Raw genomic sequence first — 23751 nt, forward strand, 5'->3', positions numbered from 1 at the left:
GAGCCAGATAGAGCTGTGCTAAAACCAGAGTGTAAGCACTGCAATGAATGAGCTCAGTTCAAAACATCAGAAGATTGGCAACTGGCACTATTAGAGCTTTTAGCGCCCAATTTATCCTCTGCTCACTGATGCAATAATCCGTGATGTAAAGCATCAGTTTGGGTGCGGGAGCGCTGCAGCCTTTGGCCGGGTGCAGCGCTGAAGTATCTCTGTAAGCAGAGGCAGGCGGGCTGGATTATTCCAGGGTCAGGACCATGGGATTAGGTCCAGGGATTATCACAGCTCAGTCAGGGAGACAACAGCCTTCTCAGCCCCTGGAATTGTACAAAAGACTGACAGTCAGCAGGACCAACCACCCGGCCGCCATCATGCTTTCTCCCAGTCTGTCTATCCTCTGTCCTCCTCTTGCTCATCCACGTATCAGCTGCAGAAGAGTGTCCTAAATGCTGATTCACTGCCACTGCAGGAATTTTAATGTGAAACTAATTCTGTTTCGGTCATGCTCCGGGCGATGACTGCTCTGTTAAAGATAAATGTTGGTTGAGGGTAAAACATTTGCGCAAGGTGGTGACATTATATGCCTGATTTCCCTCTAGAACCCAAAGATGTTCATTGTACAATAATGACATGAAGAAAGAAAAGGAAAAATCTGACAGTGGAGAAGCAGGAACCAGAGAAAAGAATTTAAACTTAAGAATAACAATGTTCCTTTGATGTTCCATGTTTCCCGTCATTCGACCATTCATATCAACTTGTTATAACACTATTAACTAATAACATTGTCCAGATATCATAAGGTAAATGCAGGTAGCACTTTTTGAAAACAGTTACAAAGTGTCTTAAAATAAACAAGACAGCAAATAAATAAAATAAACTAATCCGATAAAATCAGGAAGTAGATGTGTGTTTTAGGATGGGATGACACTGACTCATGATTTCCTCAGACAAGTTGTCTCGTAGCGTTGGGGCCCTGACAGCGAAGACAGTGAGAAAATTCCGCCTGAGGATCACAAACCACACAAAGGTTCATACTGGATTAAAAGATCTCAAATTAAATCAGGAGCTGTGACGGGCCTTAAAGGTGATCAACAAGATCCTAAAATCAACCCTAAAACAAATAGGGAGCCAGATGTAGAGAGACTAACACAGATGTGATGGTTCCACTAAACAGTTGAGCTTCTGAGCCCTGACCAGTCTGAAGAAAGTCTGTTAGTTTATCTACAGTTTCCAGTGGATCATAAGGACAATATGATATCAGCATGTCAACCAGGAATACCTCCACTAATGGTCAACAAAGTATAAATATGAAATAAAAAAATATATGATGAAATATAAAAAAATACTATGGATGTTGATGAGTTTTAGGCTCTTCAACTCCTCTGGTACTTCACTGCTTCACTGTTCTTCTGGATTCTATCATACATGTTGCATGCAGCAAGTTGTACTTCAAAATAAATGATGCATCATCTGCACAAAATCCTCCATACTAAATGTCTTCCATTTCATGTCTAGGACAACGCTGTGCGAATGAGTGATTGATGCCAACTCCGCTTCTTCAGGTAAACAACATGTAACACGCAGGCTATCATAATACAAGTATTTCATTTTCATTGACATGTATTATCTTCCAAAAATGAGCATGTCGGTTTATGATTGAAGAAGAAATATAGCTGGTTATATAACACATAAATCCTTAATCTTTTGGTCCTAATGCATAACATTTCTGGGTTCTCATATCTCAGTGATACTCATAAGTTTTGTTTTTGACTCATATCTTTGTGTTCCTTATGTAGGGCAGAATGGGTGTGTGTCCCCTGCTCCTGCTGCTTGGTCTAGCCCTCGGGGCCTCGGCCCAGGATCAAAGCCCCGTCACAAGTATGAACAATATCCATCTTAACAAATGCCTTCATTCACTCACCTTCTTCAGTTCACAAAGAAAATATGCAGAAAATGCTCCATGGCATATGTTTATGTTCTTTTTTTCCAGGTCCTCCTAATATCACTGCCAAACCCACAGACCCCCCAACCGCACACTCCCTCAACTTTACAGTCGCCCCCACTCCAGCACCCCCGGGCCCTGACACAACGCTCGCCCCTGCGGTCGTCCCGGTGACGACAGTAGCGACGACCACCACAACCTCAAGCCCAGCTGATGGAGAAAACGTAGAACCAGTGGATCCCAATGCCGCTGCAAAAGTGTTACCGGTTCCTCCTCCCCCACCTCCGGCTCCAACTGATGCCCCTCAGGCACCACCGAGCTCCGAGCCTCCCCCCGGAGAGGGGGGAGACAACGACACCACAGCCCAGACCCCAGACATCCCAACTATAGACACTTACACAGATGAGGAGCTATTCACTGTGGAGCCAGAGACCACCACAGAACCTGAATTGGAGTTCACCACAGACTCCAGCCCACATGGTGAGTACTGCACACTTTTTTATCCTAAAGTTATGAATATTCTCTTTTCTCATTTTGATGTGAGCATACTTGATGCATGATTCAAGTTTATACCAACTTTGGTCTCATTTCCCATATGTTTTCCCCCATAATGCCTTTCAGTACTAATTACATTGTACCCATCTCCAAAAAGAACTCTTAACTTTACAGAACAACTTCCTAGTTCTACTACAAGTTTAGTGGGTGCTCACAATCTGCTTGGAGATGAGGGATTACTGACACTGACATATCAGGTGCCCTCTGTGTTGGTTTAACCTACAAGTTGAATAAAGCGGTGGTTTGTTTACAACCAATATGATCAACAACTACTCACTTTTTTCCCCTCAGTTTGTAGTAGTGATGTCACCTGTTTCTCTGGTGTGTCATTATAATAACTAAAGGAAATGGTGGCCATAAGTTTTAGAATATAAGACAAGATGTTGAATTTCCCTTGTACCTTTGAAGGTCTTCTGCACAGTTTAAGTTACCAACTACCAGTAGATGTTAGCAGGTGTTAGCGACCGCCAGCGGATGTTAGGGGCATAGCCTGATATGTCATCAAGTATTTTGTACTTGCAATCAGTGAAACAGGCCCAACTTGAGGAGGGCTGAGGCTAAAGGTATATCTGACTGGCTAATGGCAGTACTATAAAAACCATGTTGCCAGCTCAGAAGATCAGACATCATTATCTCGATGCCTTTTCAAACTAAACACTGTCCCAATTTTAGAACATAGGACAAGATGAAGAATATCCTTCCTTGTATGTTCTACGCAAGTAGAAAAGTACAAAAAGTCTTCTAAGTACAAAAGTGCATGAGAGCCAGGTGGTAAAGGTATTGATGAAAACTAAATCTGACCGATATTAAAAAATATCTGTTATAATGATATATAAGCTGATATATATTTTTAATAAATTGCAATTATTCCTGAGTAGTCGTATCAAATCCTTATGCCAAAAAAAAGTGATTGTAGTAACAGTACACATTTTTACAGTGATCATAAATAGCTCTAGTCAAAAAGAAAATTCAAATAAATCTAAATATATAAAGTTTTAATTAAGGCCAAAACTTTTTTTTATTTAAAATGTAAACACATATGCAATTTTTTCCGGTATTGTTTAGTCAGTAAAATAAAATATGTGTCCTATAACGGCACATATGGACAAACATTTAAACCGATACCTATAAGTCTGTGAAAAACTAATATAGGCTGATATTATTGGTCAGGCTCTAATAAAAACATGTCAACCTCTCGTTGCGTCTATGGAGGAAACGTCAGCCCTGAAACATGATCTTCAAAGTTACGAAACAAGGGATTCTATTATCACGATGCAGCACCGTCCAACAGTAGGCTCAGAGAAGGGTGGGAAATCATTAATATGGTCAGACCCGGTGTGTGTTGAACCCAGATATTTGCCGATTGTGACTTGTTATTCACATTTTTTTTATACAAGCACAAAAACGTGCTGACTTTTCTGTCATGGCTAGCCTAGTAATTTGCTTCAGTTCCACCCTCTTAAAACTTATCCGACATGTTGCATATGACTGTCAGAGGCTTTTGCTGCTTTAGCCTCATTATAAAGGTCCTTTTAAAGTGTGCCTATCTTCCTCCTGCTGATTAAAATGGATGTTGGGTGCAGTCAGCCCTCCTACTTGTCATCAGATCACTTCTGATACATTTTAAGCTTCATAAGAATAACTCCCATAACATATTCATGGTATATGCTTTTATTTTTTGGTTCTGTGTATTTGTGTTATTCATGTTGGCCAGAAAAGCTGTAGCAACAGCTAGGAAAAAGCAAGTGAGCTCTCAGTTCAAGAGCCGACCTTTAATATTTTAGGTAGTTGAACATTTTTCTGCTTTTAGTGTCCGACGTAGCTGTGTGGGACATGTCCTTACGTGACATACCTGCATTTGAACAGTCATCCACACGAATAAGAATACCAACAAAACTGCGCCAAGGCACTGTCATAAGTGTCTGTTATTTTAATGTTCAGCAGTCCTGTATATATTCATTTTATGAAACGCTCCCTTTGATGTATTCAAGAAATATTCATTTGAAATTTGTTAAAATCTTTAACTTTTATCAGCTTTGAGTCTCTGTGCAGAGGATCCTAGTAATATCCTTGGAAGTGAAACACGACTCCCCCACCATTTTCTTTGACATTAATTATTCAGATGACATGATTATAGAGAGATACACAAATCACTATCAAATGTCACCTATTGGTTGTGAAGATGTTTTGTTAATTATTTTATTTTAGGTATGTTCTGAATGATCTTGGAGAGGGTCACTGTTCTGGTATAGAACCACTGAGAGTGTATCAGGGAGTTTATGATAAGCATACAGACTTCTGGTCAACAAAAATGCACCAGATGTTGCTGAGCCGCACTATATGGTATTTCTATTATATAACGTAATCACTCCGGGTTTGTAGGTGTTACGTAATTGCTCCATTGTCTCTCTCTGGATGGCTGTGGGCCTTGTGTTTGGAGCGCTGTGAGCAGTACGAGATGCAGTCAAGCCTGTGTCACTTCCACATGATGCCCACAGTCCATTGTTGTCCCGCTCTGTTCAATGTACACCTTGTCCCAGGGAGAACACTGAAAAGTCCTGGGAACTGGGAATGAAAATGCAACACATCTGGGCAGCGTTCCAAACCAACACCCCCCTCTCCTGAAAGCGCATATGGAGTCAAATGATGCATTCTTTGCAGCATATTTTTGTCTGCAGCGTTAAGAGCTCTCTTGAATTTCCGTGTTACTGCTGATATTGTCAATACATTGTCACCGGCACCATGCAGGTTTCTAGAAACACCTCTTCTTTTGTTGTGGCCTAACGTGTCTTACAGTCCGTTCATCAGCACACAAACGGCAGCCAGAGTTTTTTTGTGCGACACCAAACTCCTGTTGTTCAAATCTCGTGTCTTTTGTGCGAATGGCAGCAGTGAAATTTTACCAGGAAGACTAGAGGACTACCTTCAACCAGTGGCCAATGCACGTGGTGGAAACATATACAGATTGGTCAGCCATTGTAATCTACAGCATGCAGCATAAAGAATAGATAACTTGGCCTGTGTAATGTCTAATTTCCACAGTTATGCCTATGTGAACACAATCCGTTACCAGCAGTCAGCAGCATCACATTAGAGCCACATTCTCTCAGGATCAGGAGATCAAGTGTTTTAACATGTTCACTCTGATTAAGTTGTGTAGAATTCTCAGCAAACGTCTGAAATGTTTAAGTGCTTTATTCGATCCCTCTCTGGATGCTGTCATCTTGGGTATAACCAGATGCAGAAGCTCAAAGGTCAACCCTCTCGGTTAAACTGTGATTTATCTGCTCACTCCAAAGGACAGCCTGTGGCACTCTCCATTTGTGTTTGTGTGCGTTTTCCCCTCTGAAAGCCACTGAAATATTAACGTGGAAAAGAAACATACAGGCGGGTGTTGAAAGAGGCAGAGGTCACCTTAGACCATGGCTTTTTTTCTACCAACATTTGATCATTTTAACAGGATTAGAATCTGTCTTGTGTAAATGTAAATTAAACCCATCACTGAACTTCTATTAACATAATTATTAAATCTTACAATAGATATAAATATTCATTTGGGTGGAGCCCAATTTAATTTGTTTGAACATTTCTTGGCTTTACAAGTCTTACACACTGGACCTTTAAAACTAATCTATTTCAAATAATTGAGTCTTAGTGTGTGAGTAAAATCCCTCTTATATGTTGTGACTTGTTGTGTCTTATGTGTCATGACAAAACATCTGCATTTTACATAAAACACCCCCCTTTTAGGTGGCAAAATGGAACATGAGAATAATTTGATAATGGCAATGGAATTTTGTATCAGCGCCAAACCAAACTGCTGACACACCTGAAGTATTGAGACACATTTTTAATTGTTTTCTTAACTTTCTTTCTTTTTTTCGGTCAGTCATATAAATGATATGAAATCTTCCTTTCCGTCTCTGGTACAGACAACAACCAGTCAGATGACATGCCGATCATCGCCGTGATGGTGGCCCTGTCCTCCCTGCTTGTCATAATCTTCATCATCATCATCCTCTACATGCTCAGGTGGGTGATGCTCTGTCGATGGTGTGTGTGTGTGTGTGTGTGTGTGTGTGTGTGTGTGTGTGTGTGTGTGTGTGTGTGTGTGTGTGTGTGTGTGTGTGTGTGTGTGTGTGTGAGAGAGAGAATCTCTGTGTATTAATATGCACTTTGATCTTGATTGACAGGTTTAAGAAGTACAAGCAGGCGGGGAGCCATTCAAATTCCTTCAGACTGACGAATGGTAGATCGGATGATACAGGTAAGCGAGTCAAATGTGGTTTATTGTTTGTGTGTTTGATTGTATGCTTTGTATTCATCAGCAGATGTGCTGTGTCCACACAGAACTTATCATTTATTTGTAGCGGGTTGGATCAGCTGGTATAAACCTCCAGCCTGTGCAAACGTGTTACTCTGGTTTATTTTCTGATAAGACTTGATTGATCTTGCTTTCCTTACCGATAACATTTCACTGGTTGACTGTTGGCAGGAAGCTTTTGTTCACTGTGATTACCTAACCAACAAAGCAGCAGTTTGCTTCCTCATGTTACAACGTTGACTCACATCGCCCTCTGGTGGGCATCTTTAGGAAAGACAGTGAAAGATGAAGTCTGTGTTACTCAATGAGAGATGCTTCCAGTTCTCATGTTCTTACCTCATCTCCTGTGTCTTTATCTCCACCTGTCTCACTCCTCCTGTTCCTTCCCTCCTCTCCTCACTCCTCCCTTCCTGCTTGCCGGCACAGAGCTCCAGACTGTCCCGCTATTGGCCCGTTCGCCCAGCACCAACAGGAAGTACCCGCCGCTTCCTGTTGACAAGCTAGAGGAAGAAATGAACCGTCGCATGGCTGATGACAACAAACTCTTCAGGGAGGAGTTTAATGTACGCACTCAAGCACACAACCTCTGATAATGTACTGTAGCCGGAGATTCACCTTCACCCTAGAGAAGTGCTTCTGTACATCAGAGGCACCTCTATGTCATATTTTTATATATATAATATATAAAAATATTATAAGGTTATCTGATGTCAGATTATATTATGATTTAATGAACAAATCCACATATTTTTGATGAGGGGAAGATGAAACAACTAAAAGATATATGGCTAGCAAACAGAGGATATAAAATAATGTGCCGAAATGTATGTATAAACAGGTATAATGCTTAAAAGTAGTTCACAAAAAGTATATAGGAAGTACACAGTTGTCTAAAGTAATAAATAAACTGTTGAAATGATTAGTTAGTTAAGTGAATGGATGAATAATAAACAGTAATGTGTAAAAAGTTTAAATGTTTTGCAAAAGCTAAAGGATAAATGATCCAAATACTTATAAAGTAATGATAGAAAATATATATAAATAGATGAATGAATAGTTAAAACAGCCAGTTGACATCAAGAAAAACAGGTAAGAATTAGACCAGTGATATAGTGCAACTGTTCATACACTAGCTGGTTTGACACATTCTTACTAATTTGGCTGTTTTGCTAAAAAGTGTGACGTAATTCAGAATGAAACTGAATCGAGACACAAACCTTCCCATCAAAACATTAACAAAATTAAGGAGCCTCTAAGACACTATTGAGACACATTTGTGTGTTAAGTTTTGCTACAGCACTAAATACATTTGGGGTGATTTGTATTACATGACATGTTAAATACAATGTAAGTAGTGCAGTACAAGTCACAAGTCACTCAGACACTGGAAAAGCAAGCGATCGAACCACCGACTCTTGGATAGCCGATGGCCCAGTCTGCTTCCTGAGCCACAGCCCCCCATTTAGATTGACAGCAGACCAAAAGATGAAGCCAACAGAGACTGAAGTGTCGGGTCACTTAGAGATTTGACTGATATGCATGTGTCTGCTCTCCTCCCAGATATCTTAATTAATTTTTTTCTGTGTTTAGGCACTGCCAGTCTGCCCCATACAGGCATCATGTGACGCTGCTTCCAAGGAAGAGAATAAAGAAAAGAACAGATATGTTAACATCCTGCCATGTGAGCAACAACACAAATGTGACACATTGACACAAATGGACATTAACAATCCAGAAATGAGGGTTTCTGATATATTTATGCTGCTAATTCAAGTTTTTACAGTAATATCACAGTAAACATCAGATATTTGACAAAGCAAGTAGTGAGTTTTATAATATACCATGTGAAATGACATTTCCCTCTCTTAATGTGCTGCTGCACTTCCTCATATTTTCTCTCAATGCCTCCTGCTCTCTCTCTCTCTCTCTGCCTCTCTCTCTCTCTCTCTCAGATGATCACTCGAGGGTGCATCTCTCATCTCTGGAGGGTGTCCCCGACTCTGACTTCATCAACGCCTCCTTTATAAATGTGAGTACGAGTGCAGCACCTTTTCCACTGAACAAACAATTCTGCTGTAAACACGATGCACTCTTATATCAAATCAACCATCTCTCTTTGACCTCTTGTTGTTTGCAGGGTTACCAAGAGAAGAATAAGTTTATTGCAGCTCAAGGTGGGTGTTTGTGTGTTTGTGTGTTTGTGTGTCTGTGTGTGTGTGTGTGTGTGTGTGTTGGCAGTGGAGCAGAGAATGAGGTGCTCTGTGGATCATGTAATATACAAACATACTTAACTACTTGTCTGTTTTGTTGATGTGTCTTGGGCACTCAGGGCCAAAGGAGGAGACGGTCAATGACTACTGGCGAATGATCTGGGAGCAGAACACAGCGACCATTGTCATGGTGACCAACCTGAAGGAGAGAAAAGAGGTAAGAGGAGGCCTAATGATGATGTTTGTGTTTGTATGCTGTTCTTAATAACATCATACAACAGCTTTAAAGTACACCAGGGGTGCAGCAGAGCACAAAACTCGTGGTTTCATCGAATCCCACCACAGTTTAAAACTTTTCATAATAACACAAAAGAGCTCCATTGATTTATCTGTAAAGCTATTTACCTCGTGCTTGCTTCATCGCTCTGTCTCTCTCTCAAACTTGCACTATCATCATTTAAGTTTTTACTGTCCACACTGCTCGGTTGTGTGTGAGAAGGAACTCCATGCATGTAAAGGCGCTGCTCTGCAACTGCCCAAGAGTGAATCAAATTTGTAAAAAACAGTCGTCCTACGTGCCAGTTGCGTAAAATGTGTCGAGATACCAAAAGTTTAGTAGTCAGTATCGATACAATAACATTTCCAAGATTGTCGATACCCAATTTTAAGTAATAAGAAAAGACTATTAACATTGTAAAACAGAACAGTGGCATGTAGGGAAATGATGAGATTTCAGTTATCAGGTATATCTAAATAACTATACTGTCATTTAGCCGGCCACTCACCAGCAGCCACATGTGCTTTTCACGTGAACACACTACTGCTTGTCTCATGTAAAAACTTCACTGCTTTAATTTAACTGCATATGGGTGGGGGTCGATCCGTGTGCCTCATGGATCAACCCTGGTCCTTTACACCAATAAAGGAAATGTGTGCTTTAGTTGTATACACACACAGCTGTTAGTTAAAGAGTGCACTTTTTAAACATCCATCCACTCCGAGAGGCCCAGGGACAGCACAACTTGTTTTGACTCTACTCATTCTGTCTAAGATGTGGCACAGTATATTGTTGTTAATTGTACGTTAAATCTTTGTTTTTCAGTGTAAGTGTGCCCAGTACTGGCCGGACCAGGGCTGTTGGACATACGGGAATATCCGTGTATCTGTAGAAGACTCAATGGTTTTGGTGGACTACACCATCCGCAAGTTCTGCATCCAGCAGGTACAATACACCTCTTGTTGATACAGGAACATGCTAAAATTGCTACAAATGTATTTCTAAGCGTGAGATTAATATCCAATGTCTTACAGGGGGAAATGTACAATCCATAATCATTTCCAACTCTCCCTTTGTTGTAGTGATGGCATTCTTCCCATGATGCAACACCACTGACAAAATTCCTGTGTAGCTTGTAGTGTTTATCTAGTGCTTCCATTTTTTTAACATTTTAGTTCTAGTGACATAAATGAAAACCCTTGTGGCCTGGTCTATGACCTGGCTTGTTTTTGTTGCAGGTAGGAGATGTGTCTGGGAAGAAGCCTCAGAGGCTTGTCACCCAGTTCCATTTCACAAGCTGGCCAGACTTTGGGGTGCCCTTCACCCCCATTGGCATGCTCAAGTTCCTCAAGAAAGTCAAGAACTGCAACCCCCAGTACGCCGGGCCCATTGTGGTCCATTGTAGGTGAGTGGATCATAGATTTTTACCTGTTCATCTTGCGTCTTTGTCTGAATGCCACACAACTTACAAGAACTATATTTCTGTCCTGTCAGTGCGGGTGTTGGGAGGACAGGTACCTTTATTGTGATCGATGCCATGTTGGACATGATGATCGCTGAGAGGAAGGTGGACGTGTTTGGTTTCGTCACCAGGATCAGAGCCCAGCGCTGTCAGATGGTCCAGACAGATGTAAGTTCGATGTTGAAACACTCCACCCGGGCCTCACTGCTGAAAATATATCACAATAAAGCAAAGTTTTCATTGCAATGATTTTTTTGACTTCCACTTCACTATACTTTTTCCCTCTCTCCCACAGATGCAGTACGTGTTCATCTTCCAGGCATTGTTAGAGCACTACCTGTACGGAGACACAGAGCTGGAGGTTACGTCTCTGGAGTCTCACTTGGCCAAACTTTACACCCCCTCACCTGGAGCTGGCTGCAGTGGTCTGGAGGCTGAATTCAAGGTCTGTTTGTTTTTATTGTTATTCTCTGCAACTCCTCAGGCATCATACCCTTGCATCAAACTGTTTCACTGCAGTAGGAATGCGTCACTGTTTTTAAAAAGTGTATTCATATCTAAACACATTACTTCTAGAAACTGACATCTATCAAGATCCAGAACGACAAGATGAGGACAGGCAACTTGCCAGCCAACATGAAGAAGAACAGAGTCCTGCAGATCATTCCATGTGAGTCATGCATATGTGGATGTGTGTCGATGGTTTATACAGACAGTCACGAATGCCGTGATGCACATAATTAAATTATGGACTTATAGACCTTGTGTCTGCTCCTCAAGCTTTCCTTCTGTCAAGGGTAGTGTTTCTCTTTGCTCCTGACAGATGAGTTCAACAGAGTGATCATTCCAGTCAAACGAGGGGAGGAGAACACAGACTACGTCAATGCATCATTCATTGATGTGAGTGTAAAAGCATTTGAGTGGTTTGATTCATTAATGCTAGCAATCGATAAGATTTTGTAAGTCTTCCTCTGTCCCTCTCACTTTTTATTTTGTAACATACATCCTCCCTCATTTTTGCACAGGGCTACCGTCAGAAGGACTCGTACATGGCGAGCCAGGGCCCCCTGCAGCACACCACCGAGGACTTCTGGAGGATGATCTGGGAGTGGAGAAGTTGCTCCATAGTCATGCTCACTGAGCTGGAGGAGAGAGGGCAGGTATGTGTGTGGGTCCAGGATTTACACAGTCAAATTACAAGGACTTGTCTTCTTTAAGAGAACAATGTTATGTTCTCTTAATTCATGGAGACACACTTCATTCAATTCTACAACAGAGTGTCAGACTAATCAAAAAATCCACTCACCCACTTACATCTGGCTTTTGTCTGCAATGACATTATTTTGTGCATTAAACTAACTTCTGGGCGTTGGGTGAATAGCAGTGATTTCTGTGAACAGTGATTTCTTTTTCTTCATATCGTACAAAATGCAACACTGGCAAGAAAGAAAAAACCCAGAAAAACTTACTTTTTGTCATATCTTCAGATATCAATCATCAGATGTAAAGACTTCAACTTCTATGGAACTGGCTTTGATGCAGAAACCACTGTGCAACAGGTCAACATGACCAACATGAGGATACAGCCTCACATGGCTATGGTCATATACTCCTGGAGCCGATCTAATCCTCATTATGTAAATAAGTGCTGGAGCCCTCTACTGGTCCTGCACTGTAATATCATACAAACAGTCTCTTCATGAGGCTTCACTAGCAATTAGAAATGAGTCAATCGCTCTATATGGTGGGGTTACCTGTGTATACCCACTAACTTTGGTGTAAAAGGGGTATTAGTCGCAACAAACATGGTGGATTTGATCTGAGTTTCCTTCTTTGTTCATTTAATTTATGATTGAATGAATCTGGCAAACTAAACATCTTGCATACACACAAATAGATATCTAAAGATTTCCCTGAAATGTTCAGCTGTCATTATTTGACCATCTCCATCTTGTGTCCCACAGGAGAAGTGTGCTCAGTATTGGCCCAGTGATGGAGTAATGGTCTATGGGGACATTTCCATCGAGCTGAAAAGGGAGGAGGAGAGCGAGAGCTACACGGTGCGTGACCTCCTGGTCACCAACAACAGGGTAAGAGACGAGCAGACTCATAATACAGGTTCTAACACAACACAACAAAGTGAAAATGAGCCTATACTGATCATACATCAACAGTAAACTGTGAAGGAATAAGTATAAAACATTTTTTTGGGCATCCTCCATATTTCCAGGAGAACAAGGCTCGAGCGGTGCGTCAGTTCCATTTCCATGGCTGGCCAGAAGTGGGCATCCCCACTGACGGAAAAGGCATGATCAATATAATTGCTGCGGTGCAGAAGCAACAGCAGCAGTCTGGCAACCATCCCATCACTGTACACTGCAGGTAACACACACACACACACACACACACACACACAGCTTCACTGAGTAAGACACCTTATTTAAACTTTGTGTACCAGTGTAAGAAAATATAAATATGTATTTTTTTGTATTGTTGCACGTGAAAATGCTTCTGGCGATCCGTTGTGCAGGTGTGTGTCCGGGAAATTGCCACAGCTATGAAATCACAGGAAAAAACATCTCAGAAGAATTGTTCTCGTCTTCCTTGTGACATTTTAACTGCCCCCTGTTGACCTGTTGCTATGCCTCGTCCCTAACATGTACGCTCACAACAAAGCAGTGTGTGTTCCTTTTGCACGAAGTTACTGCTCTGTGTGTATGCTGAAGTTTACATTTTGCTCGCATGTGTGTTTACAGTGCTGGTGCCGGCCGGACAGGGACTTTCTGTGCGTTGAGTACAGTCCTGGAGAGGGTGAAGGCAGAGGGCATCCTGGATGTCTTCCAGACAGTTAAGAGCCTCAGACTGCAGAGACCCCACATGGTGCAGACACTGGTGAGGACTCTGAATTTCTAATCAATGAAAAAAACGACTTAACCAGCTAGCTAAAAGATCTCTTTTTAAAACTCCACCTTCTTAATAAAGAAAGCAAACAGCCTGATTTTTTAACACTGCTAAGAATATATTTCTTTTGCTGGTTGTGTATCTGTCAGCACATCTGAACAAATTAGCTGATGCCACTAATATGGGAAATAAAGTTGGGCTCTAGCCAATGAGCAATAAAAGAGACTAAAGCAAGTCCGCCTTCCAGCAGTTATAATAATTATCATGTTATACATTGATACCAGTTGCCAGGCAACCAGCAGAGATTATCGGTCCTAACCTAGTAAAAGTTCCATCCAGCCCACCTCAAGTTGCTGCTGGAACATTCTGTTGTCTGTGGACATCGATAGGCTGGATGTCTTTCCCTGTTTCCAGTCTTAGTGCTAAGCTAAGCAGCTACCAGCCCCAGCTACAAGTTAAAGAATGCTACCACATAGACTGTTTAAGTTAGACAACACAACAGCCCCCCCCAAATGTGAAGCCAATGCATATCGATCGCCCCCTGGTGGTTGGCTGCAGTATAGGTCAGAAACCCAAATGATATTATATAAATGTTTGTAAATGTTTACAAGTACAATAATCTTTGACTGTATATTCTAATGTGTTTCTCTTGAACATGCAAAACAAAGTGTTAGTAACTGTCACTGCCCATCATTGATTGTTGTGGTTTATGCCCAGCTAACGTTGCTGTTTCTCTCATCCCTCGCTCCTCAGGAGCAGTACGAATTCTGCTACAAAGTGGTCCAGGAGTATATTGATGCCTTCTCTGACTACGCCAACTTCAAGTAGGGACGTTCTATGGAGGCATGGAGAAATGGATCAGAACCCGGCACCAGAACCGACACCCACATACACTACCAAGCAGAAAACTCCATATTTCCATCTGATGGATTCAAAACAACGAAAAATAGCAGACTGATCACAACTTGATCTGATGATGGGATGAACTGCCCGGAGGAAAAGGGAACAGACATCTCGGCCCGGAGGACAGGGCAGTGCAGTCGGACAGAGAAATTAACTGAGATGCCTTCTTGAATATTTTGTAATATTGGTCTTGTCAATACAGCCCTTCACCCCTATTTCCTTACTGCCCACTCTCCACCCCACCCCATATGTATATATACTTACTGTGTTGCATCTTTATTACTTTGGTTTCGGACACAGTTTTGAGTTTGGCTGCATTTTTGGGTGGCACCTGTAATGTATTTTATTGGTATATATATAAATATATATAAATATATATGAATATAAATTGGATGCTTTGGAGGCTAATGTAAAAAAAAATCCGGAGTTAAGGTGATGATTTTTGGATTGTTTCTCTATAGGGACTGAGACTTAAGACGTTTTTGTCGTTGCCTGAGCCGCGCTGTAGCGACGTGTGTGTTAGACAAACTGTGGATTGTTTTCACTCCCACACACACACACACACACACACACACACCAGACACACACCAGACACACACACACACACACACAGTTGGAGCCATTTTTCTTCACACACGGAATTTGAAGCATCTACTCAACAAAAGCATTTTTCAGTCCACTTACAAGTTGAGATCAGAATCTCTGTGGCGTAGCGCAAAGTCTCAGGTCGACACACACACATACACACACCACACACACAAACACACACACCACACTAAATACCAAGAGCATTCATATTTTTTGAGCATTAGCTTGTGTGTGTGTGTGTTTGTTAGAGCTGAAGCATGCGCTGCCAGCGAGGACACTGTGTACTGTGACATCACTGTCTTCTCTCCACTGAGTGCCAAAGTCTCTCACTCCCTTAAATTTGCAGCTCTGGAGTCTGAGAGACTTAACCAAACATTATTAGTGCAACCAACACATTCCTAAACTTTAACAGGAAAGTAGGAAATAATAGATTTGTTTTATTTTGTCCCACTCAGTAAAGAAATAGGAGAGAGAAGAATCAGTCAAATCTCTTAAATGACTTTTACTTGACTTTAAGGTCTGTTACAGTATCAGCAGCGATGTTGATCATGTTGACCAGCCAAACAACACAGTCACAACTAAATCCACTATTGCATCACAGAAATCATCAACTCTTATGTACCCAGCATATTTCTTTTCCTTGTTTACAGACACACGTCAGTATTTCTTGTAGATCGTGTTGATGCATTTCTTTTCTTTCTGAGCTTCCTTTAAGTCTGCCTGAATTTGCTGTTTTTTGTTTTATATATCGGCTTCACATCACTACGCTGTACTGATTCCCTTGTGTTTCCCACCATGAACACTGATGCCGGCGAATGTTTCCTTTTATTCAAATGCTGTTGCTGAGATATTCCTCAAAGATGGATGCGTTGTTACTTTTGATAGTGGAGGTGTGACATGTGACATTTGCAATGATTCCCTTTTTTTTAAATGCGGATTAATTTTTTCTCCAAAATTGAGGCTATGCCCTTTATGATTGTATAATGAAAGATGAATGATGTCAGTAAAATGCATGGCTTCAGGTCAGTCCTAATTTCACCTCGGTCAGCTCAGGAAATGACTGACACCAGGATTGTTTGCAAACTGAACAAATGGAGCCTGAGCTCATCTTCGAGGCTGTCCCGCGTTCTATGGTTTCAACTCCCGCCGCAGGAGTCTCCAGATATCACGCCTCTCTCAGATTTTAATGCTGTGATTTTAAACAATTCTATTTCTTCTTAGGAGCTTTCAAGATATTTCTATCTTTCTAACATAGATTTTAACTGAAATAGCCCCGTTCTCGTGCAAACTTTACGTCACAATCACACACAGTCTAAATTACACTCCCCGTTACTCGTATTAAAAGAAGGAGCACAATCTGATTTAATTTATTCAGAGTCATTAAATGTACATGCTGAATTTTCAGGAAGGGTGGTGGTGTCAATGTTGATTGTTTGAACACTCATGCACTATTTTGCACCGAAAGCAAAGCCCTTAAATGTACAGAACCAAATGAGGTCAGACAGAAGATTTAGCCTTGATATTGACACATGGCCAATATGTTTGCTCTTGAAGCTCTTTCTGGTCTCCACGCCCCGGGTCGAGCCTCCTGCGAGGCCCCTGCAGGGACGTTTAGTAGCAGATCTTTCTAATTGACCAGTCACTGAAATTGTTGGCTGTTTGTCCATTATCATCATCATTTCAGGTCTTGTTTCATTCCAAAGCATCACAAGTGCCCGCACTATTAATTAGGTGCCATTGTTCATCGTGTATTTCGTATGTCACTTACTGCATCTTTAATGAATGAAAGAGGGGATTGTTTGGCTGTTCCCTCTCTCTCTGTGCTTAAATTATATGGGTTCATTGTGTGTATTTGGATCAAGTGTTCACTGTTTTTCTGTAATTCAACAACAAAAACAACAAGACACTGTGCCAACCCTTAAGATCCACTATTTTGCAATTATAGAGAACTTTAAAAAGTGCCTCACTGTAATTATTATCCAACATTACCTACGTTATGTGGTGGAACCATTGCGCTGTACTAGCATCGCCTGCAGATCAATGGCAAACCTTTATGTTTGATTAATTGATAAGAGTCAAAACCAAGACTGGGTCAGTTATCCTTTCTTTGACATTCCCTAGATTCCTTGATTGTGCAGATGAAACTAAACATGAGGTCACTTTTTTAAAATATTAAACTTCTTGATTTAATGGCTTCATCTCATTCCATATCACTCGAACATGGGATCCATGATAAGTAATCAATTGTGGGTGCCCAAATGTTGAACAAAAAGTCATGAAATCTTCCCCAAAAACAAAATTAAAGTAGCGTTTTTGATGCATTTCACATCCCTTTATTCCTGGAGCTTTGATCTAGTGAAGCATGTTGAATTCCCTTGACATGGAGTCCTGAGGAAGATGAGGCTCCATGCGTCCCTCTTCTTCTCTCCACCTTTATGTGTCCCTCTCATCGCTATATTTCCCTCTTTCACTTTGTCTCTGGACCATTCTTTCCCAGTGGTCACTGCCCACTCCCTTTTGTATATAAAGTAAGGTTATTTATATTTCATTCCTGTCTGCTGCCTTGCTTATTTTCTTTTCTTCTCCCCTTCTTTTCTTTTTTAAGATGTATATTGAACTGTATCGGGACCATTTTGAAATGTATTAGAGATGTTTCGTTTTGGCCATTTTTAATTTGGTATAATTGTCTTAAGCAAATCCTATTTTTTAATTTGCCTGTTTGTTTCTAGTGTTTTGTTATTCAACATTTGAATATATGTATATATAATTATATATATGATAAAATTATATATAATTATATAATGCCAAATGGCCTTTCTAAGCAAGATACTGTTCAAAACCTAATAAAGTGCTTGAGATTTTAGTATTTGTCTGCATGAATTGTCTTTCGAACACATCGTTGCAGTTGTGTCAGTCGACTCGTGTTGTGTCGATGCTCATTACATCTCAATGATGACTAATGGAGCAGTGGTGAAAAATAATTGCCGGTCGTTCATGTAGCTTATAGATCAGCAGCCTGTCTTCTTGAGTGTTGCTCTTGAAGGGTCTTCAATCAGCATTTAACCCCTCACCCTCAATCAAATACTAATGTGCTTTTTGCACCAAACAGTTATTAATGAATTGAATTGTTGTAGATTAAAGAGAACGACCTGGCTTACATTGGTAGTTGGAATACATGTCAGGACACATTTTGTTTATGTTTATTGTCGTATCTCTGCTGACTGGATCTGGTGTTTCTCAGTGTAGTTACAGTTTCTAATGTCGCTGTAACAGTTGAGCCTCTCGGTTGAGCAGTGGTTCAATAATCATTGGTTATAGATGGAAAGATATTAGTACAATTATTTTTTAATGAAAAGAAATGCAATGCATTTTACTTGGACAATGTATGATGTTAACTGTAACTCAGAGTGTGCAGGTCCATGTTGAGCGAAGAGGTTTGATGCTGCCAGCACCAATTAGAGAGGCACAATTTTTTATTTTATTTTACAACATACAAACACTCAAGTTAAATAAATGATGTCGAGGCTTTAGAGTATCTACAACAAGCGAGTACGAGAACAGCTTTGTCAACTTCAACTTCTCCATTAGATGAACTCTGTTGATTCCACACTGGGGAAACGTACTTGTTACAGCAGCAAATATAATCAGAATGAGATAAGAAAAGACATTAAAGTACAAATAGAATAAAATGGGGAAAAAAAAAGAAAAACATATTATGTAAATATTATAATGCTTTTACTACAGATATAAATATTTGTAGATACATAAACTTCAGTAAAGTATATTGGCATTAGGACAACAAAAACAGAAGATACTTACACTTGACTTAATAAATGAAATTACCCAAATTTCCACCTTTACTAACTACACAATTATAATGCTACACATACAGTGACAAGAGTAATGACCAAAATAATAAAACCTATAAAATCACGACACTCAAATAAGCCATTGTTCTTCTTTATGAGAACATTCATCCAAACTATTGCATAATTTAAGTCAATATATTTTCAATGCAGGAAGTTTCTCTTAATCACATTACATTTCACGATTACTACTTTTAGTTAAACAAATGATCAGAAGACCTCTTCCTTCACTGTCTGCTGTCACCTTAAACCAGAACTATAGTTATAATATTGTAGATATAATAAAAATAAAATAAACTGATACTGAACACCCCATGAAATAAATCAAACCAACTGGAACAAAGCAGTACAGACACCCATGTCCACCTGCCCTGACAAGACAGACAGGTACGTCTGGGTGCAGGGATCACATCTCCTGGGTGTCACATGTTGAAGTCATCTTCCTTCTGACCAATCCAGTGCCTGAGCTGGTAGATCAACTGAATCAATAGCCACGCGTCACACTGTCAGTCACTTCCTGTGTCAGAACCAGCTCTGCATGTAAAACTCTGTAAACATTCCCCCTCTAATTGAGAGTCGTCGCATCGTTTGTTCCTCTCGTCTCCAGATGCCCCTGAGTTTGCCCTGACTGAGGGGTCAGCGGGGTCACAGAGGGGGTGTGTGACTGTGAGTCCAAACAGGAGCAAAACAAAAGAGGAAATAGGAGCAATATATCTAATTACTCTTAGTCAATCATATCAGTCAACCAAGGCACAAAATAAAATATTAAACATTTTCCAACTCTTCTAGTGCATTCATTCTGATGAGTTATGTTTGAGTGACCCAGCCTCAAATTGAAACCTTTCCCTGATAACATAAGGGACCATTTACATTACATCTCCTATGCACATTGTTTGAATTGCCGTTATATTTCACTTTGATCGGTCACCTGTTATCTTATTCTTTATTTTAATTATGTTTATTTTTCATTCTACTTATATATTTTGCATTGCATATGCACTTTATATTTTATATTTCGTATTTTATATATATTTCTTCTGTTTTTCTTTTTATATTAGTAAGCACAGTTCTTTGGTCGGGCAGTTGCAAAGTAAGAATTTCATTACCCAATAATAAACCGCTGTGTCTGTTATTGTGTATATGACAAATAAACATCTCGAATCATGAATCTTGAATCATTTCTGAGACCCTCTCCTGGGCTTAGATAATCTTGGACGTCACCATGTTAGTTCATTTACTGACTCAGATTTGTTATTCAGCCAGAGTGACAGTATTTGAAGGTGGACATTAGTGATGCATGTGAGCAGATGAGGATTCTAGGGGTGTCAGTGGTGTTTGCAGGTGATAATTGGAATTGGCCAGGTCGTCTGTGTGTCCTGTCCCCAGCGTGTTGCTCATTTCACCACTGGGAACAGAGGGGTCACAGGTGTCAACGATGGGAGGGACATGTATGGAGTGACAACAGAGATGTGTCTTTGGGTGGGGGGGGCTTTCAGACTGGTACATATAGTGAGGAGCGAAGAGAGCCTTCACAGAAAAACACCTGTGAACCTGTGAGACAAATTCAGCCCTTGACCAACTGAAGGACGAGCAGAGGGAGCCTCTGGAGGGACGTCAAGGGACGACTGTGGTGATAAAGTTGTGAAGGTTGACACTGAGGTAAGGATACTTTACTTTCATCTCTTTATAGATTTACTACTCTGTCAAAAACTAATGAGAATATTAAAATGAATATCACAGTGAATATTAGTGGATTAGTGGCTGCAGTTTATAAAAGTTTGCAAAACTGCAGAGAAATATCACAACTTTAAACTTGTTACATGTGATGATATCATCACAAAAAACATTACAGCTCCCTGGTAACAACCACCTACAGTCAATTCTATTGTGTGGAGCTTTTATCGCACTGCAGGGGGAATTAAAACATTATGGACTATGTTAAGAATTAAACTTTCTTTTCTAAAACCACACTCGAGAGAATCAGGCCTCTGAACGTGCGTGTTTACCCACAGGTAAAAATATCATGTGTGCATCTCGGCTGGTTTTGCTGCTGGGGCTGCTTCTCTGTGTGGGGGCTCAGCTGTCCAGCGGCCAGCACTGGTCCCATGGTTGGTACCCGGGAGGAAAGAGGGAGCTGGACTCTTTTGGCACGTCAGAGGTCAGGACCACTGTTTCTGTTTGTGTGTGCAGCCTTCTCTATTTTGTTGAGCATTTTCTAGTGAGGATGGAGAAACTCTTTACCTCCTTTGTCCCCCCCCCCACAGATTTCAGAGGAGATTAAGCTGTGTGATGCGGGGGAATGCAGCTACTTGAGACCCCAGAGGAGGAACATTCTCAGGAACATTCTTGTGAGTGTAGTAACCACTACCCAAACCCTCATGTCCCACTGTTATCACAGGAACTTACCAGTAACCAGTAGAAAGAGCATTAATCTGATCAACAGTTAAAGGTTCAGTTTGTAAGATTTAGGTGAAAGGATCTATTGGCAGAAATTGAATATAAAATAATCCTAGTGTTGTTTGTGTGTAATCGTCTAAATTGTACAAATCGTTGTCTTCTTTATCCTAGAATGGGCCCTTTATATTTTAATACTTTATTATTATCTTATTTAAGCCGGGAGTGAGTCCGCCATGTTTTTTACAGTTCAAACTGGACAAACTAAACACATTTAGAGTTGTTATGACAACTGAAGGCTACCACAGGTTTTCTATTGTGTTTGGAAAGGGAGGGGGAGGTGAGGGGTATTCAGCTGCCTAAAACATCTTAACTGAAGATTAACCAAAGTTTTCTAACTTAACTCTGCACCAAAGACTGTTTATAAAAAGCTCTGCACACACACAATACCAAGTGACAGTATTGTGTGGAACTGTATGAGGAGGACTCGCTAATGACAAGGAATAATTGGGAAGCAGCTTTAGAGCATTACCACAGGCAAGAAAACCGCTTTGGGGCATTTGTGTGGAAGTCAGAATTATAGTATATGCTATGGACAAAGTTCTTTTTGAGAGACTTAGACAGAAGAAAAATACACTAGTTTAAAATCAGGGTTCGTAATAAATGATATTGGTTTTACTTTTTATTGGGGACAATTTTCTTTTCCAACATTTGATTGAAACCTGTCTCATATCTGCCCTTTAGATATAAAGCTTAAGCCAACACGATAGTTAGCCCAACCTAAAGACTAAAATCTATCAGAGACTCAGTAAGAAAGTTGTTAAGAGTGTTTCCCAAAGTGATGAATGATTCCTTGATGGTGCTGAGTCATGACATGATTCGTCACATTCTACTAGCCACAATAACAAAACGCTCTACTTTATAACACACCTGCATGTGTCTGCCTACCTGCCGCATGTCTTAACTCGATTATCTCCCTCCACAGTTGGATGCTTTGGCCAGAGAGCTCCAGAAGAGAAAGTGACAGTTTCCCACATTGCACTGCTTTTCTACCTGGTGACCTCTTCATCAGTGTATTTGTCTTATCGTGCAACTTTATGTTTATCCTCTGATCTTGTCTATTGGTTTTCCAGCTTCACATTGATTTTACTTGTGGCATACAAATGTTAAAATGATAATGTCTCACAATAAAATGTTTATTTTGATATGAACTTCTTGTCATCTTTGGTAGTCATTGTATCTGTGAGTATCTTTGGCTTTTGTGGTCTTGTTTTTTGCTCTTTATTCGAATACAATCACAGACACTTGATCTGCTTTTGGTTATAACAACTCAAAGTCTGAATTGATAAGTCTTTGTATCTTACAGCTACAAATACAACAATAGTGTCTCCAGTTCATTTGATATCCATTGAGTATATCAAAAATGTACAACCACTGATGAAAAAAGGCTAACTCTGCATTCAGATTTGTTTGATAATCTGCAACTACTACATTGCTTTACTTAACTAAATGGCTTTACTATTTGGTCAGCCAATGGCTGACGGGCACTATATTGACACTAATCAAACCCTTCCACGTCAGACAACTGAAGACAGGAGTTGAGAGTCCACCAAGCAGAAACGTCCATGGCAACCATCACAGCAGAAAGCTGAAAAATGTTCAGAATGACCAACAAGCTAAAGATTGAAAACAGTCACTGAACAACATTTTTGAAAATAGAATGCACACCGTAAATGTCATCAAAATGTATTTTAAAGCAGTCCATGAGGACTAAAGGAATCTCTGGCATATTGCATGAGCATGTTGCTGCAGAGGTTCAAGCAGGTGGACCCATCATTCGTGTTGCCGGACAATTGTAAAATCATACAATAAAAGTTTTTGAAAGAAGTGTTTCATGAGAATACATGACTGATAATATGCCCGTTAACAGACCCTCTGCACCTACTGGGCTCCATGAACTGGATCAATGAAATACATGGGTGATACCAGCCTGCTGAAGCTACTTTTATATTTATTATAGGAGTTGATGGGGTGAAGTAGTCTGGAGATTTTTCCTCTCGGTGTGCATTTATTGTCAAACTTTTTCTGGCCACAGAGAACTTCCGGGTATAGTCAAAACATCTGCTTTAAACCCCTCCCAGTGCCCTTGTTACCATGGTAACCCCACAGCTTCTTACAGGAATGAGTAACCATGCAAAGCACATAGTGCAAATCAAATACAGTGAAAACCACATCAACACTCTTTGATGAATTCTGTCTATCACATGTGTCCATGTAGGCCCCTACTAACCCACATGTATGAGACAGATGTATGTTGGTAACACCCATTTAA

General features: G+C 40.4%; 2 protein-coding genes across 2 annotated transcripts in view; both read left to right on the forward strand.

Moving 5' to 3' along the window:
* Positions 1 to 18022, forward strand: part of ptpra (protein tyrosine phosphatase receptor type A) — a 29391-nt gene extending 11369 nt beyond the window's left edge. The window contains exons 2-22 of the mRNA XM_020087125.2: positions 1513 to 1559; positions 1794 to 1875; positions 1988 to 2419; positions 6427 to 6526; positions 6688 to 6761; positions 7245 to 7381; positions 8409 to 8499; positions 8771 to 8847; positions 8956 to 8992; positions 9148 to 9245; positions 10131 to 10250; positions 10544 to 10710; positions 10800 to 10935; positions 11063 to 11212; positions 11344 to 11437; positions 11591 to 11667; positions 11793 to 11927; positions 12732 to 12857; positions 12998 to 13149; positions 13524 to 13659; positions 14422 to 18022. Of these exons, the coding sequence (XP_019942684.2) occupies positions 1539 to 1559; positions 1794 to 1875; positions 1988 to 2419; positions 6427 to 6526; positions 6688 to 6761; positions 7245 to 7381; positions 8409 to 8499; positions 8771 to 8847; positions 8956 to 8992; positions 9148 to 9245; positions 10131 to 10250; positions 10544 to 10710; positions 10800 to 10935; positions 11063 to 11212; positions 11344 to 11437; positions 11591 to 11667; positions 11793 to 11927; positions 12732 to 12857; positions 12998 to 13149; positions 13524 to 13659; positions 14422 to 14496 (2517 nt within the window). The 5' untranslated portion in view covers positions 1513 to 1538 and the 3' untranslated portion in view covers positions 14497 to 18022. The remainder of the gene's footprint in view (positions 1 to 1512; positions 1560 to 1793; positions 1876 to 1987; positions 2420 to 6426; positions 6527 to 6687; positions 6762 to 7244; positions 7382 to 8408; positions 8500 to 8770; positions 8848 to 8955; positions 8993 to 9147; positions 9246 to 10130; positions 10251 to 10543; positions 10711 to 10799; positions 10936 to 11062; positions 11213 to 11343; positions 11438 to 11590; positions 11668 to 11792; positions 11928 to 12731; positions 12858 to 12997; positions 13150 to 13523; positions 13660 to 14421) is intronic.
* A 2534-nt stretch (positions 18023 to 20556) lies between these two features.
* Positions 20557 to 22630, forward strand: gnrh2 (gonadotropin-releasing hormone 2). Its single transcript, XM_020086540.2, has 4 exons — positions 20557 to 20684; positions 21038 to 21183; positions 21290 to 21373; positions 22405 to 22630. The coding sequence occupies exons 2-4, from the start codon at positions 21049 to 21051 to the stop codon at positions 22441 to 22443; spliced, it is 258 nt and encodes an 85-aa protein (XP_019942099.1). The 5' UTR covers positions 20557 to 20684; positions 21038 to 21048; the 3' UTR covers positions 22444 to 22630.
* The last annotated feature ends 1121 nt before the right edge of the window (positions 22631 to 23751 follow it).

This window comes from Paralichthys olivaceus, chromosome 2, assembly GCF_024713975.1.
Source record: "Paralichthys olivaceus isolate ysfri-2021 chromosome 2, ASM2471397v2, whole genome shotgun sequence".
In the NCBI taxonomy this organism is placed as follows: Eukaryota; Metazoa; Chordata; class Actinopteri; order Pleuronectiformes; family Paralichthyidae; genus Paralichthys; species Paralichthys olivaceus.